This window comes from Heteronotia binoei, chromosome 2, assembly GCF_032191835.1.
Source record: "Heteronotia binoei isolate CCM8104 ecotype False Entrance Well chromosome 2, APGP_CSIRO_Hbin_v1, whole genome shotgun sequence".
In the NCBI taxonomy this organism is placed as follows: domain Eukaryota; kingdom Metazoa; phylum Chordata; class Lepidosauria; order Squamata; family Gekkonidae; genus Heteronotia; species Heteronotia binoei.
The window spans coordinates 8,333,749-8,347,052 of NC_083224.1; the positions used below are offsets into that span (position 1 = coordinate 8,333,749).

Genomic DNA, 13,304 nt, shown 5'->3' on the forward strand with positions numbered 1-13,304 from the left:
TCCAACACTCTGTGTCACATAAGAACATAAGAGAAGCCCTGTTGGATCAGGCCAGTGGCCCCTCCAGTCCAACACTCTGTGTCACATAAGAACATAAGAGAAGCCATGTTGGATCAGGCCACTGGCCCCTCCAGTCCAACACTCTGTGTCACATAAGAACATAAGAGAAGCCCTGTTGGATCAGGCCAGTGGCCCCTCCAGTCCAACACTCTGTGTCACATAAGAACATAAGAGAAGCCCTGTTGGATCAGGCCACTGGCCCCTCCAGTCCAACACTCTGTGTCACATAAGAACATAAGAGAAGCCCTGTTGGATCAGGCCAGTGGCCCCTCCAGTCCAACACTCTGTGTCACATAAGAACATAAGAGAAGCCCTGTTGGATCAGGTCAATGGCCCATCCAGTCCAACACTCTGTGTCACAGAAGAACATAAGAGAAGCCCTGTTGGATCAGGCCAATGGCCCATCCAGTCCAACGCTCTGTGTCACAGAAGAACGTAAGAGAAGCCCTGTTGGAACAGGCCAATGGCCCATCCAGTCCAACACTCTGTGTCACAGAAGAACGTAAGAGAAGCCCTGTTGGAACAGGCCAATGGCCCCTCCAGTCCAACATTCTGTGTCACATAAGAACATAAGAGAAGCCCTGTTGGATCAGGCCAGTGGCCCCTCCAGTCCAACACTCTGTGTCACATAAGAACATAAGAGAAGCCCTGTTGGATCAGGCCAGTGGCCCATCCAGTCCAACACTCTGTGTCACATAAGAACATAAGAGAAGCCCTGTTGGATCAGGCCAATGGCCCATTCAGTCCAACACTCTGTGTCACATAAGAACATAAGAGAAGCCCTGTTGGATCAGGCCAGTGGCCCATCCAGTCCAACACTCTGTGTCACAGAAGAACATAAGAGAAGCCATGTTGGATCAGGCCAATGGCCCATTCAGTCCAACACTCTGTGTCACATAAGAACATAAGAGAAGCCCTGTTGGATCAGGCCAATGGCCCATTCAGTCCAACACTCTGTGTCACATAAGAACATAAGAGAAGCCCTGTTGGATCAGGCCAGTGGCCCCTCCAGTCCAACACTCTGTGTCACATAAGAACATAAGAGAAGCCCTGTTGGATCAGGCCAATAGCCCATCCAGTCCAACACTCTGTGTCACATAAGGACATAAGAGAAGCCCTGTTGGATCAGGCCAGTGGCCCCTCCAGTCCAACACTCTGTGTCACATAAGAACACAAGAGAAGCCCTGTTGGATCAGGCCAGTGGCCTCTCCAGTCCAACACTCTGTGTCACATAAGAACATAAGAGAAGCCCTGTTGGATCAGGCCAGTGGCCCCTCCAGTCCAACACTCTGTGTCACATAAGAACACAAGAGAAGCCCTGTTGGATCAGGCCAGTGGCCTCTCCAGTCCAACACTCTGTGTCACATAAGAACATAAGAGAAGCCCTGTTGGATCAGGCCAGTGGCCCCTCCAGTCCAACACTCTGTGTCACATAAGAACATAAGAGAAGCCCTGTTGGATCAGGCCAGTGGCCCCTCCAGTCCAACACTCTGTGTCACATAAGAACATAAGAGAAGCCCTGTTGGATCAGGCCACTGGCCCCTCCAGTCCAACACCCTGTGTCACATAAGAACATAAGAGAAGCCCTGTTGGATCAGGCCAGTGGCCCCTCCAGTCCAACACTCTGTGTCACATAAGAACATAAGAGAAGCCCTGTTGGATCAGGCCAGTGGCCCCTCCAGTCCAACACTCTGTGTCACATAAGAACATAAGAGAAGCCCTGTTGGATCAGGCCAATGGCCCCTCCAGTCCAACACCCTGTGTCACATAAGAACATAAGAGAAGCCCTGTTGGATCAGGCCAGTGGCCCATCCAGTCCAACACTCTGTGTCACATAAGAACATAAGAGAAGCCCTGTTGGATCAGGCCAGTGGCCCCTCCAGTCCAACACTCTGTGTCACATAAGAACATAAGAGAAGCCCTGTTGGATCAGGCCAGTGGCCCATCCAGTCCAACACTCTGTGTCACATAAGAACATAAGAGAAGCCCTGTTGGATCAGGCCAGTGGCCCCTCCAGTCCAACACTCTGTGTCACATAAGAACATAAGAGAAGCCCTGTTGGATCAGGCCACTGGCCCCTCCAGTCCAACACTCTGTGTCACATAAGAACATAAGAGAAGCCCTGTTGGATCAGGCCAGTGGCCCATCCAGTCCAACACTCTGTGTCACATAAGAACATAAGAGAAGCCCTGTTGGATCAGGCCAGTGGCCCCTCCAGTCCAACACTCTGTGTCACATAAGAACATAAGAGAAGCCATGTTGGATCAGGCCAGTGGCCAATTCAGTCCTACACTCTGTGTCACATAAGAACATAAGAGAAGCCATGTTGGATCAGGCCAATGGCGCATCCAGTCCAACACTCTGTGTCACATAAGAACATAAGAGAAGCCCTGTTGGATCAGGCCAGTGGCCCCTCCAGTCCAACACTCTGTGTCACATAAGAACATAAGAGAAGCCCTGTTGGATCAGGCCAGTGGCCCATCCAGTCCAACACTCTGTGTCACATAAGAACATAAGAGAAGCCATGTTGGATCAGGCCAGTGGCCCCTCCAGTCCAACACTCTGAGTCACATAAGAACATAAGAGAAGCCATGTTGGATCAGGCCAGTGGCCCATTCAGTCCTACACTCTGTGTCACATAAGAACATAAGAGAAGCCATGTTGGATCAGGCCAATGGCGCATCCAGTCCAACACTCTGTGTCACATAAGAACATAAGAGAAGCCCTGTTGGATCAGGCCAGTGGCCCCTCCAGTCCAACACTCTGTGTCACATAAGAACATAAGAGAAGCCCTGTTGGATCAGGCCAATGGCCCCTCCAGTCCAACACTCTGAGTCACATAAGAACATAAGAGAAGCCATGTTGGATCAGGCCAGTGGCCCATCCAGTCCTACACTCTGTGTCACATAAGAACATAAGAGAAGCCATGTTGGATCAGGCCAATGGCCAATCCAATCCAACACTCTGTGTCACACAGTGGCAAAAATTTTTTTTATATATATACACACACACACACACACACTGTGGCTAATAGCCACTGATGGACCTCTGCTCCATATTTTTATCTAAACCCCCCTTGAAGGTGGCTATGCTTGTAGCTGCCACCATCTCCTGTGGCAGTGAATTCCACGTTAGTCACCCTTTGGGTGAAGAAGTACTTCCCTTTATCCGTTTTAACCTGTCTGCTCAGCAATTTAATCGAATGCCCACGAGTTCTTGTATTGTGAGAAAGGGAAAAAAGTACTTCTTTCTCTACTTTCTCCAGCCCATGCATTACCTTGTAAACCTCTATCATGTCACCCCACAGTCGACGTTTCTCCAAGCTAAAGAGCCCTAAGCGTTTCAGCCTTTCTTCATAGGGAAAGTGTTCCAAGCCCTTTAATCATTCTAGTTGCCCCTTTCTGAACTTTCTCCAATGCTATAATATCCTTTTTGAGGTGCGGCGACCAGAACTGCACACAGTACTCCAAATGAGACCGCACCATCGATTTATGCAGGGGCATTATGATACTGGTTGATTTGTTTTCAATTCCCTTCCTAATAATTCCCAGCATGGCGTTGGCCTTGTTTATTGCAAACGCACACTGTTTTATGGGCAGTAGCGAAGTTGTGCGCTCAGGACGGTATTTTTGTCACTGAAAATGTCTATTGTTGTGACTGCAATTTTGTGCTGCAAAGAAGGAATCGCTTTAACTATATTTTGATATTGTTTTGTACCCAGAGAGTATTTCCTTGTCATTTCCTGGTTGCAAAGCCAAAGTGGTCCCGGCCTTGGTTCGCTGTGAAACAATGAAACAGAAATTTCTAAGTCTGTAAGCAAGCTTTCACAGTTCATGTGCACAGTTGTTTGGTTCTCCTCTGCTTGTACGGTGTGTTCCTGTTTGCTGTCAGGGGTGGGGAACCGTTTTTCTGCCAAGGGCCGTATGGATATTTAGAACATCATTCGCGGGCCATAAAAAATTATCAACTTAAAAAAACAGTGCTCCGCTGAGGGAGAACGATTCAGGCCAGCAAAATTAATGCAAGTAATTGTTTTCCTATTTGAAGTCATGTGGGGAGAGCCAAATCTGGCGCACACACACACACACACCACACCTGGCCCGCCACCCTAGGCAAATGCATAGATCCAGGACTTTTTTGTAGAAAAAGCCCAGCAAGAACTCAATAGCATATCAGATCACATCCCCTAATATTAGCATATTAGGTCACACACTCATTAGCATATTAGGCCACACCCTCTGGGATAATCAAGTGCAAACTGAACTGTGACAGTAACTTTTCCAGGCCCCGCAGCAATTCTGGCCGGCCAGCCAGGCCCCAGGGAGGCTGCCGCACAGTACATTTGGGCCCTGTGATCCCTGCCTGGCCCTGGGGAGGCTGCTGCACAGCGCGGCTGGGCCCCATGATCCTCGCTGGCCAGCCACATGGCTCCGTCTAGCCCAGCCACACCAAGTGACCTCGAGGGCCGCCTATGGCCCTCGGGACGGAGATTCCCCACCCCTGCTCTACAGGGAGAATCCCAGCAGACCCCTGCCCCTCCCCCGGCCTTACCTTCCTCCTCCTTCCTGCTCCGCAGATGGTAACGAGGGGGGGTGCCTTTCTGGAACTTGTTGATCTGCTGCGCCAAGGACACGAACTCAGGGACGGTCGCCTCGTGCTTCCGCTTGTTGCCCTGGGACAGGTTGAAGGGCTTGGGGATCGTGACCCCCTTCGCCACGCGGGCCTGAAAGCAGACGAAGGCAGGCTTTTCACGGCGAGTTCTCGTGCAGACTGCTACGCTGACTTGGCTATGGGAAACGGTTCACCTGGCTGTGCCACTGAAACAACGCCTTCCCCTCCAGGTGTAACACTGGTGCCTGCGGGGATTGTGGTTCCCTCCTTGCCCCTTTAGCAGCCTCAATATTATGCTTCCTTCTGGCCTGGTTCCCAGTGTGTGTATTTGCTTTTATAGATGGCACTTCGATTCCACTGTGCCGGCTTGATAATTGGGTAAAAATATGGAGCAGAGGTCCATCAGTGGCTCTTAGCCACAGCGTATTGTTGGAACTCTCTGTCTGGGGCAGTGATGCTCTGTATTCTTGGTGCTTGGAGGGGGCACAGTGGGAGGGCTTCTAGTGCCCTGGGCCCACTGATGGACCTCCTGATGGGGCCTGGTATTTTGGCCACTGTGTGACACAGAGTGTTGGACTGGATGGGCCACTGGCCTGATCCAACATGGCTTCTCTGATGTTCTTATGTGACACAGTGTTGGACTGGATGGGCCACTGGCCTGATCCAACATGGCTTCTCTTATGTTCTTATGTGACACAAGAGTGTTGGACTGGAGGGGCCATTGGCCTGATCCAACAGGGCTTCTCTTACGTTCTTATGTGACACAAGAGTGTTGGACTGGATGGGCCACTGGCCTGATCCAACAGGGCTTCTCTTATGTTCTTACGTGACAAAGAGTGTTGGACTGGAGGGGCCACTGGCCTGATCCAACATGGCTTCTCTTATGTTCTTATGTGACACAAGAGTGTTGGACTGGAGAAGCCATTGGCCTGATCCAACAGGGCTTCTCGGATGTTCTTATGTGACACAGAGTGTTGGACTGGAGGAGCCACTGGCCTGATCCAACAGGGCTTCTCTGATGTTCTTACGTGACACAGAGTGTTGGACTGGATGGGCCACTGGCCTGATCCAACAGGGCTTCTCTTATGTTCTTATGTGACACAGAGTGTTGGACTGGAGGGGCCATTGGTCTGATCCAACAGGGCTTCTCTTATGTTCTTAGGTGACACAGAGTGTTGGACTGGAGGGGCCATTGGTCTGATCCAACAGGGCTTCTCTTATGTTCTTACGTGACTCACAGTGTTGGGCTGGAGGGGGCACTGGCCTGATCCAACAGGGCTTCTCTTATGTTCTTATGTGACACAGAGTGTTGGACTGGATGGGCCACTGGCCTGATCCAACAGGGCTTCTCTTATGTTCTTAGGTGACACAGAGTGTTGGACTGGAGGGGCCATTGGTCTGATCCAACAGGGCTTCTCTTATGTTCTTATCTCCTCTTCCTTCTTCTCTGGACACCTGACACCCTTCCCTTTACCTACCTGGCCTTTTCTTAGCAGGATTTGACACCTGCAAGTGTTTCTGTTACAACCCCTCCCCCCCAGCAGAATGGCTGAAACCTGAAGGCTATCCTCTCAAATCTCTGTGCTTTCCCCACTCACCGGAGAAGGGGCGTGCTTCCTCAGGGCAGCTGCAAAATCCACCTCCTTGTACTCTGTCACAGGCTGGCTTTCTCCGTGCTGCTTAATCCTGTCATCCGTACTGAAATGAAGGTGCATAGGCTTCGTTAGCTGGGTCACCGTCTTCTTTGTGGGTTGCCCTGAGGGGGAGAAAAGAGGGTCTCAGTTTAGCGGGAAAAGAAGAAAGAGACCGGATTTATACCCAGTACAGAGCCAGTATGGTGTAGTGGTTAAGTGTGCGGACTCTTATCTAGGAGAACCGGGTTTGATTCCCCACTCCTCCACTTGCAGCTGCTGGATTGACCTTGGGTTAGCCATAGCTCTCGATGGAGTTGTCCTTGAAAAGGCAGCTGCTGTGAGAGCCCTCTCAGCTCCACCCACCTCACAGGGTGTCTGTTGTGGGGGAAGAAGATATAGGAGATTGTAAGCAGCTTTGAGTCTCTGATTCAGAAGAGCGGGGTATAAATCTGCAGTCTTCTTCTACCCCATCCTTCGCTAGCCAAAGGAGTCTCAGAGCAGTTTCCAATATCCTTTCCCTTCCCCTCCCCACAACAGACACTCTGTGCAGTCGATGGGGCTGAGAGCTCTCTCCCAGAAGCTGCCCTTTCAAGGACAGAGTCTCAGAGTGGCCTACAATCTCCTTTCCCTTCCTCCCCCACAACAGACACCCTGTGAGGTGGGTGGGGTTGAGAGGCCTCTCACAGAAGCTGCCCTTTCAAGGACAGAGTCTCAGAGCGGCCTACAGTCTCCTTTCCCTTCCTTCCCCACAACAGACACCCTGTGAAGTACATGGGGCTGAGAGAGCTCTCACAGCAACTGCCCTTTCAGGGACAGAGTCTCAGAGGGGCCTACAATCTCCTTTCCCTTCCTCCCCCACAACAGACACCCTGTGAGGTGGGTGGGGCTGAGAGGGCTCTCACAGCAGCTGCCCTTTTAAGGACAACTCTGCCAGAACTATGGCTGACCCAAGGCCATTCCAGCAGCTGCAAGTGGAGGAGTGGGGAATCCAACCCGGTTCTCCCTGATAAAGAGTTCACACATTTAACCGCTACACCTCTCAAGGAGAAATGGGCCACCACGGAAGTCTTGCCGGCCTTCGCCGTCACGCGGCTCGAGCTCGATCCAAATAAAACTGCCCCTAGCACATTATTTCTGAATCAAACCCAGCCTGTACTCCCTAGATGCTACACTGAGTCCCCTGTACAAGCACCAGTCGTTTCCGACTCTGGGGTGACGTCACGACGTTTTCACGGCAGATTTTTAAATGGATGGTTTGCCATTGCCTTCCCCAGTCATTCTACGCTTCCCCCCCCCAGCAAGCTGGGGACTCCTTTGACCGACCTCGGAAGGGTGGAAGGCTGAGTCAACCTCCAGCTGGCTACCTGAAAACCCAGCTTCCACCCAGATCGGTCGTGAGCAGAGCTTAGGACCGCAGTACTGCAACGTTAACACTCTGCGCCACGGGGCTCCACTGCAGTGCCGAAACCGAGGCTATTTCACTTTGGTCACATGACAGGACGACAAAAGATGGATCGGCTTAATCAAGGCTATTAACGATAGGCTGCTTGGGAGGTCAATAATTCATGGGGTCGCCGTAAGTTGGAAGAGACTTTATGGCACTTCACACACACACACACACACACACACAATACATTATTCATTTATTGTTATTTGCAACATTTATCTGTCTTGGCCTTTCTTCCCCCATCAGGGCCAGCGAGGCAGCCAGCAGACTGAAAACATAAATAAAAAAAACAGGTCTTAAAAATCATTAGCAGAAAGGAAAAGGAAAAAGGAGAGGTCCCCTGTGCAAGCATCCGTCGTTTCCGACTCTGGGGTGACGTCACAACGTTTTCACGGCAGATTTTTAAATGGATGGTTTGCCATTGCCTTCCCCAGTCATCTACGCTTTCCCCCCAGCAAGCTGGGGACTCATTTTACTGAGCTTGGAAGGATGGAAGGCTGAGTTAACCTTGAGCCGGCTACCTGAACCCAGCTGTCATTGGATCATAAATCTGTACCATTTTACATTCTGAGTTGCCTACCAGCTATGTGTAGCTCTGCTCACTGTGCTGGATTCCTCGTCTGATGAAGTGTGCTTAGAGCACACAAAAGCTTACGTTCTGAATAAAACTAAGTTGGTCTTAAAGGTGTAATCGACTCCTATTTTGTTCTACTACTTCAGAAGAACAACACGGCTGCCTACTTGGATCTTGATATTCGCAATTAGATGAAGATTTCATTTTTAGAATAACGACTGTTCATATTTGTTTTCCAGTTATATATAAAATATTGATTTTTAATACTATTAGGCAAAGGTCAAGGTAGTCCCCTGCGCAAGCACCAGGCGTTTCCGACTCTGAGGTAACGTTGCTTTCACGTTTTCACGGCAGACTTTTGACGGGGTGGTTTGCCCTTGCCTTCCCCAGTCATCTGCACTTCCCCCCAGCTGTCAGCCTGTGTTCTATTGAAGTTACCTTTGTTTACTGAAATGTTTATTTACTGCCGACTAACCCAAATGCTTAGTAAATCTTAGCTCATTGTAGAATGTAAGGGGAGGGGGAGAGAAGGTGATTGAGATGTCAAAGGCCAACCAGGTCTTTGAAGTGCAGAATGCTCAGCCGGCTTCCCAGGCGCCTGCTGGAGCCGAGCAAGGACACCACCGGGAGGAGGATGTAGCCTGCTTGGGCGAGAGATAAGCAGGCGTGTGAAAGTGTTACTTGCAAAGACAGAGTGTGGTTTTATTATGAGAAGTGATTTAAAGCCCCAACCCTTTGATGTATATCCATAAATGCCAATGATCCCTGCTATGCGTTATCAGTTTCAATGAATCCATGTAGAGAGTAACATTGTTGTAATCAATAAATGAAGCTTAGTTTTGAACAAAGACAAGTCTCATCATTTTGAAAATTCAATGAACCCTTTGCTGACAACCAGCAAGCTGGGTCCTCATCTGACCGACCTCGGAAAGATGGAAGGCTGAGTCAACCTCGAGCCGGCTACCTGAAAACCCAGCTTCCGCCAGGGATCAAACTCAGGTCGTGAGCAGAGCTTAGGACTGCAGCTTTAACACTCTGCACCATGGGGTTCAACTACCCTGTTAAAAAGTCTGCCGTGAAAACGTCGTGATGCGACGTCCCCCTAGAATTGGAAACGACTGGTGCTTGCTCAGGGGACTACCTTTACCTTTTTAATTATTTCTCACTCCAGGATATAAGGACAGATGGACTCACTTTCCAGCTGCAGCTGAAAAAGGGAGCAGTGACTCATGAAAACTCATTCCTCGCCACCAATTTTGTCAGCTAGAACAGGAGGCCATCTGGCCTCATATCTTGGAGCGCAGACTGATTTCAGATGCCGAAACGACAATAGAAGATTAGCGACAATAGCAGGAGTGAGGTGATCAGGTGCGACATGCAGAGGGGAAGAAGGTGTGGAGAAATCAGCCTTGGGAATAAGACAGCAAAACCTAGCCCCAGGCAATGCACTCTCCTGGACCGAATTGAGACCTTGGTTTCCTGTCTCATTATCAATGCTGATTTTGCCACACCTTCTAAGAGGTGATAGCCAGTTTGGTGTAGTGGTTAAGTGTGCGGACCCATCTGGAGGAATCAGGTTTGATTCCCCCACTTGAAGCTACTGGAATGCCTATGGATTAGCCATAGCTCTCGCAGGAGTTGTCCTTAAAGGGGCAGCTTCTGTCAGAGCTCTCTCAGCCGCACCCACCTCACAGGGTGTCTGTTGTGGGGGAGAAAGGAAAACGAGATTGTAGGCTGCTCTGAGACTGTCCTTGAAAGAGCAGCTTCTGTCAGAGCTCTCTCAGCCCCACCCATCTCACAGGGTGTCTGATGTGGGGAGAGAAGACATAGGAGATTGTAAGCGGCTTTGAGTCTCTGATTCAGAGAGAACCGAGGGGTATAAATCTGCAGTCTTCTTCCCTCTGGCAATATCACACCGAATCCAGTTACACATGGTTCCAGTCCAGCTTACCTGGCCCGGCAATGGCAGCTCTGAGGGACTCCTCGTTCTTCCGACGCATCTCGGCCACCCCCTGCTGCATCAGCTGCATTCGTTCCAGCTCCAGCTCCTCAGTTGACTTGGCCGATGGATTCCTCCTGAAAAACGTTTAAAAGTTTAAAAGTTTATCAGCAATCCAGAGCAGTGCGCTTAAATTTGAAACACTGCTAGGCTGCCAGAGCCAGCTTGGTGTAGCAGTGAAGTGGGCGGACTCTTATCTGGGAGAACCGTGTTTGATTCCCCACTCCACTTGCAGCTGCTGGAATGGCCTTGGGTCAGCCAGAGCTCTCTTATCTGGGAGAACCGGGTTTGATTCCCCACTCCTCCGCTTGCACCTGCTGGAATGGCCTTGGGTCAGCCAGAGCTCTCTTATCTGGGAGAACTGGCTTTGATTCCCCACTCCTCCGCTTGCACCTGCTGGAATGGCCTTGGGTCAGCCAGAGCTCTGGCAGAAGTTGTCCTTGAAAGAGCAGCTGCTGTGAAAGCTCTCTCAGCCCCACCCACCTCACAGGGTGTCTGAAGGGAGGTAAAGGAGATTGTGAGCCACTCTGAGACTCTGTCCTTAAAAGGGCAGCTTCTGGGAGAGCTCTCTCAGCCTCATCCACCTCACAGGGTGTCTGTTGTGGGGGAGGAAGGTAAAGGAGATTGTAAGCCGCTCTGAAACTCTGATTCAGAGAGAAGGATGGGGAATAAATCTGTGGTCTTCTTCTTCATTGGGAGTCAGTTTGGTGTAGCGGTGAAGTGGGCAGACTCTTATCTGGGAGAACCCTGTTTGATTCCCCCACTCCTCCACTTGCACCTGCTGGAATGGCCTTGGGTCAGCCAGAGCTCTGTCTGAAGTTGTCCTTGAAAGGGCAGCTGCTGTGAAAGCTCTCTCAGCCCCACCCACCTCACAGGGTGTCTGTTGTGGGGGAGGGAGGTAAAGGAGATTGTGAGCCACTCTGAGACTCGGAAATTCGGAGTGGAGAGCGGGATATATATTCAATATCATCATCTTCTATCCTGGCTGAGGAGGAGGAGGAGAAGGAGGAGGACGAAGACGAGGAGGAGAAGGAGAAGGAGACTGCAGATGTATACCCCGCCCTTCTCTCTGAATCAGAGACTCAGAGCGGCTTACAATCACCTATATCTTCTCCCCCCACAACAGACACCCTGTGAGGTAGGTGGGGCTGAGAGAGCTCTCACAGCAGCTGCCCTTTCAAGGACATCCTCTACCAGAGCTATGGCTGACCCAAGGCCATGCTAGCAGGTGCAAGTGGAGGAGTGGGGAATCAAACCCAGTTCTCCCAGACAAGAGTCTGCATAAGAGTCTGAAGGGGTTTGCACCCGGGTCCTGCGATGCCCCCCTCCTTCTCCGCGGGTATCCAATTCCGCGTTCCCTCTAAGCTGAGTTAGCGTGAGCTAGCGCACTGCTTTTTAGCCTCTGGCTCACACATTTGTGTCATAGCTCAGGGCAAACTCATTGATGCAGCAGCTCACAACTTTAATGCCAGCAGCTCTCAAAGTGGGATTTTTGCTTACGAGACTCCACAGCTTAGAGCAGGGGTGTCAAACTTATTTGTTAGGAGGGCCAGATCTGACATAAGAGAGACTTTGTTGGGCAGGGCCGTGTGTGTACCTATTTAAGATTAGGTAGCGGAGATACCAATTTTATAAAGAACACAAACACAAATATATATTATTAAAAATGTAAAACATGCTTAAAATGTTAGCACTCATTAGTCTTAAAGGTGCTTTCTTTGTACGTCTCCCGTGGGATCCAGGGAACTGAGCAAAGGAAGCTCTGGCTCTTTCCTTCCTTCCCCAGGGACTTGGGGGAGAGAGCCTCAGCAAACAGAAGGAAGAGAGGCTTGACTCAGTAGCTCTGCTGTGCAATTGAGAGAGCCTGGCAAAGCAAGATATCCCTCCCTCCCAAGGGAAGAGCCTCAGACAATGGAGAAAATAGAATCACAGAGTTGGAAGGCACCTCTAGGGTCATCTAGTCCAACCCCCTGCACAGTGCAGGAAACTCACAAACACCTCCCCCTAAATTCACAGGATCCTCATTGCTGTCAGAGGGCCATCTAGCCTCTGTTGAAAAACCTCTAAGGAAGGAGAGCCCATCACAGAATCATAGAGTTGGAAGGGACCTCTAGGGTCATCTAGTCCAACCCCCTGCACAATGCAGGAAACTCACAAACCCCTCCCCCTAAATTCACAGGATCCTCATTGCTGTCAGAGGGCCATCTAGCCTCTGTTGAAAAACCTCCAAGGAAGGAGAGCCCACCACCTCCTGAGAAGGAAGCCTGTTCCACTGAGGAACCACTCTAACAGTCAGGAAGTTCTTCCTAATGTTGAGCCGGAAACTCTTTTGATATAATTTCAACCCGACGGTTCTGGTCCGACCTTCCGGGGTCACAGAAAGCAATAGAGGCTTTTGCTCTGTAGCTCCTGTGCGATTGAGCAAGCCACAGCAAGCTGTGATGCAGAAGGAAGCGAGGGAGAGGAAAGCAGCTGTCAAGCCAGTTGCTCGGGGGCCTGATAGGAGCCCTCCAGGGGCCTGATTCAGCCCCTGAACTGCATGTTTGACACCCCTGGATTAGAGGGAGTATTGATCCAGTCATCTCCCACCAGGCCTCAACAGTAACCAAAACTGCAGCGCTATATTTCCCATCTGATGGACCCAGGGCAGGTAGCGCAACCAACTTCATGCTACCTACTGTCAAGCATCGGAATTTCGAATAACCAAGCTTTGTATAATTCAAAGACTCGTTTTATTGATAATCCAATACTTGCTCCAGGGAACGAAACCTTGGAAATGATACATCGTTTCACACGGCACGGAATCTTAAAGGCTACTTCATAGGCACGATAGTAGATAGCTTCAAAAGCATAACATACAGATGTGAATTGCAGAGAAAGTTCAAAGGGTACTACCAACTATTCATTTGGTCACTACATCTCCTAGTTCCCACACATTCTTGGCTTATTAAGAACATAAGAGAAGCCCTGTTGGATCAG

General features: G+C 50.3%; 1 protein-coding gene across 1 annotated transcript in view; it reads right to left on the bottom strand.

Annotated features, from left to right (window-relative positions):
- The window catches only part of TPX2 (TPX2 microtubule nucleation factor), a 56,488-nt gene that overhangs the window by 29,278 nt on the left and 13,906 nt on the right, over positions 1–13,304 (bottom strand). Inside the window, 3 exon segments of the mRNA XM_060230541.1 lie at positions 4,612–4,783; positions 6,270–6,427; positions 10,278–10,402. Of these exon segments, the coding sequence (XP_060086524.1) occupies positions 4,612–4,783; positions 6,270–6,427; positions 10,278–10,402 (455 nt within the window).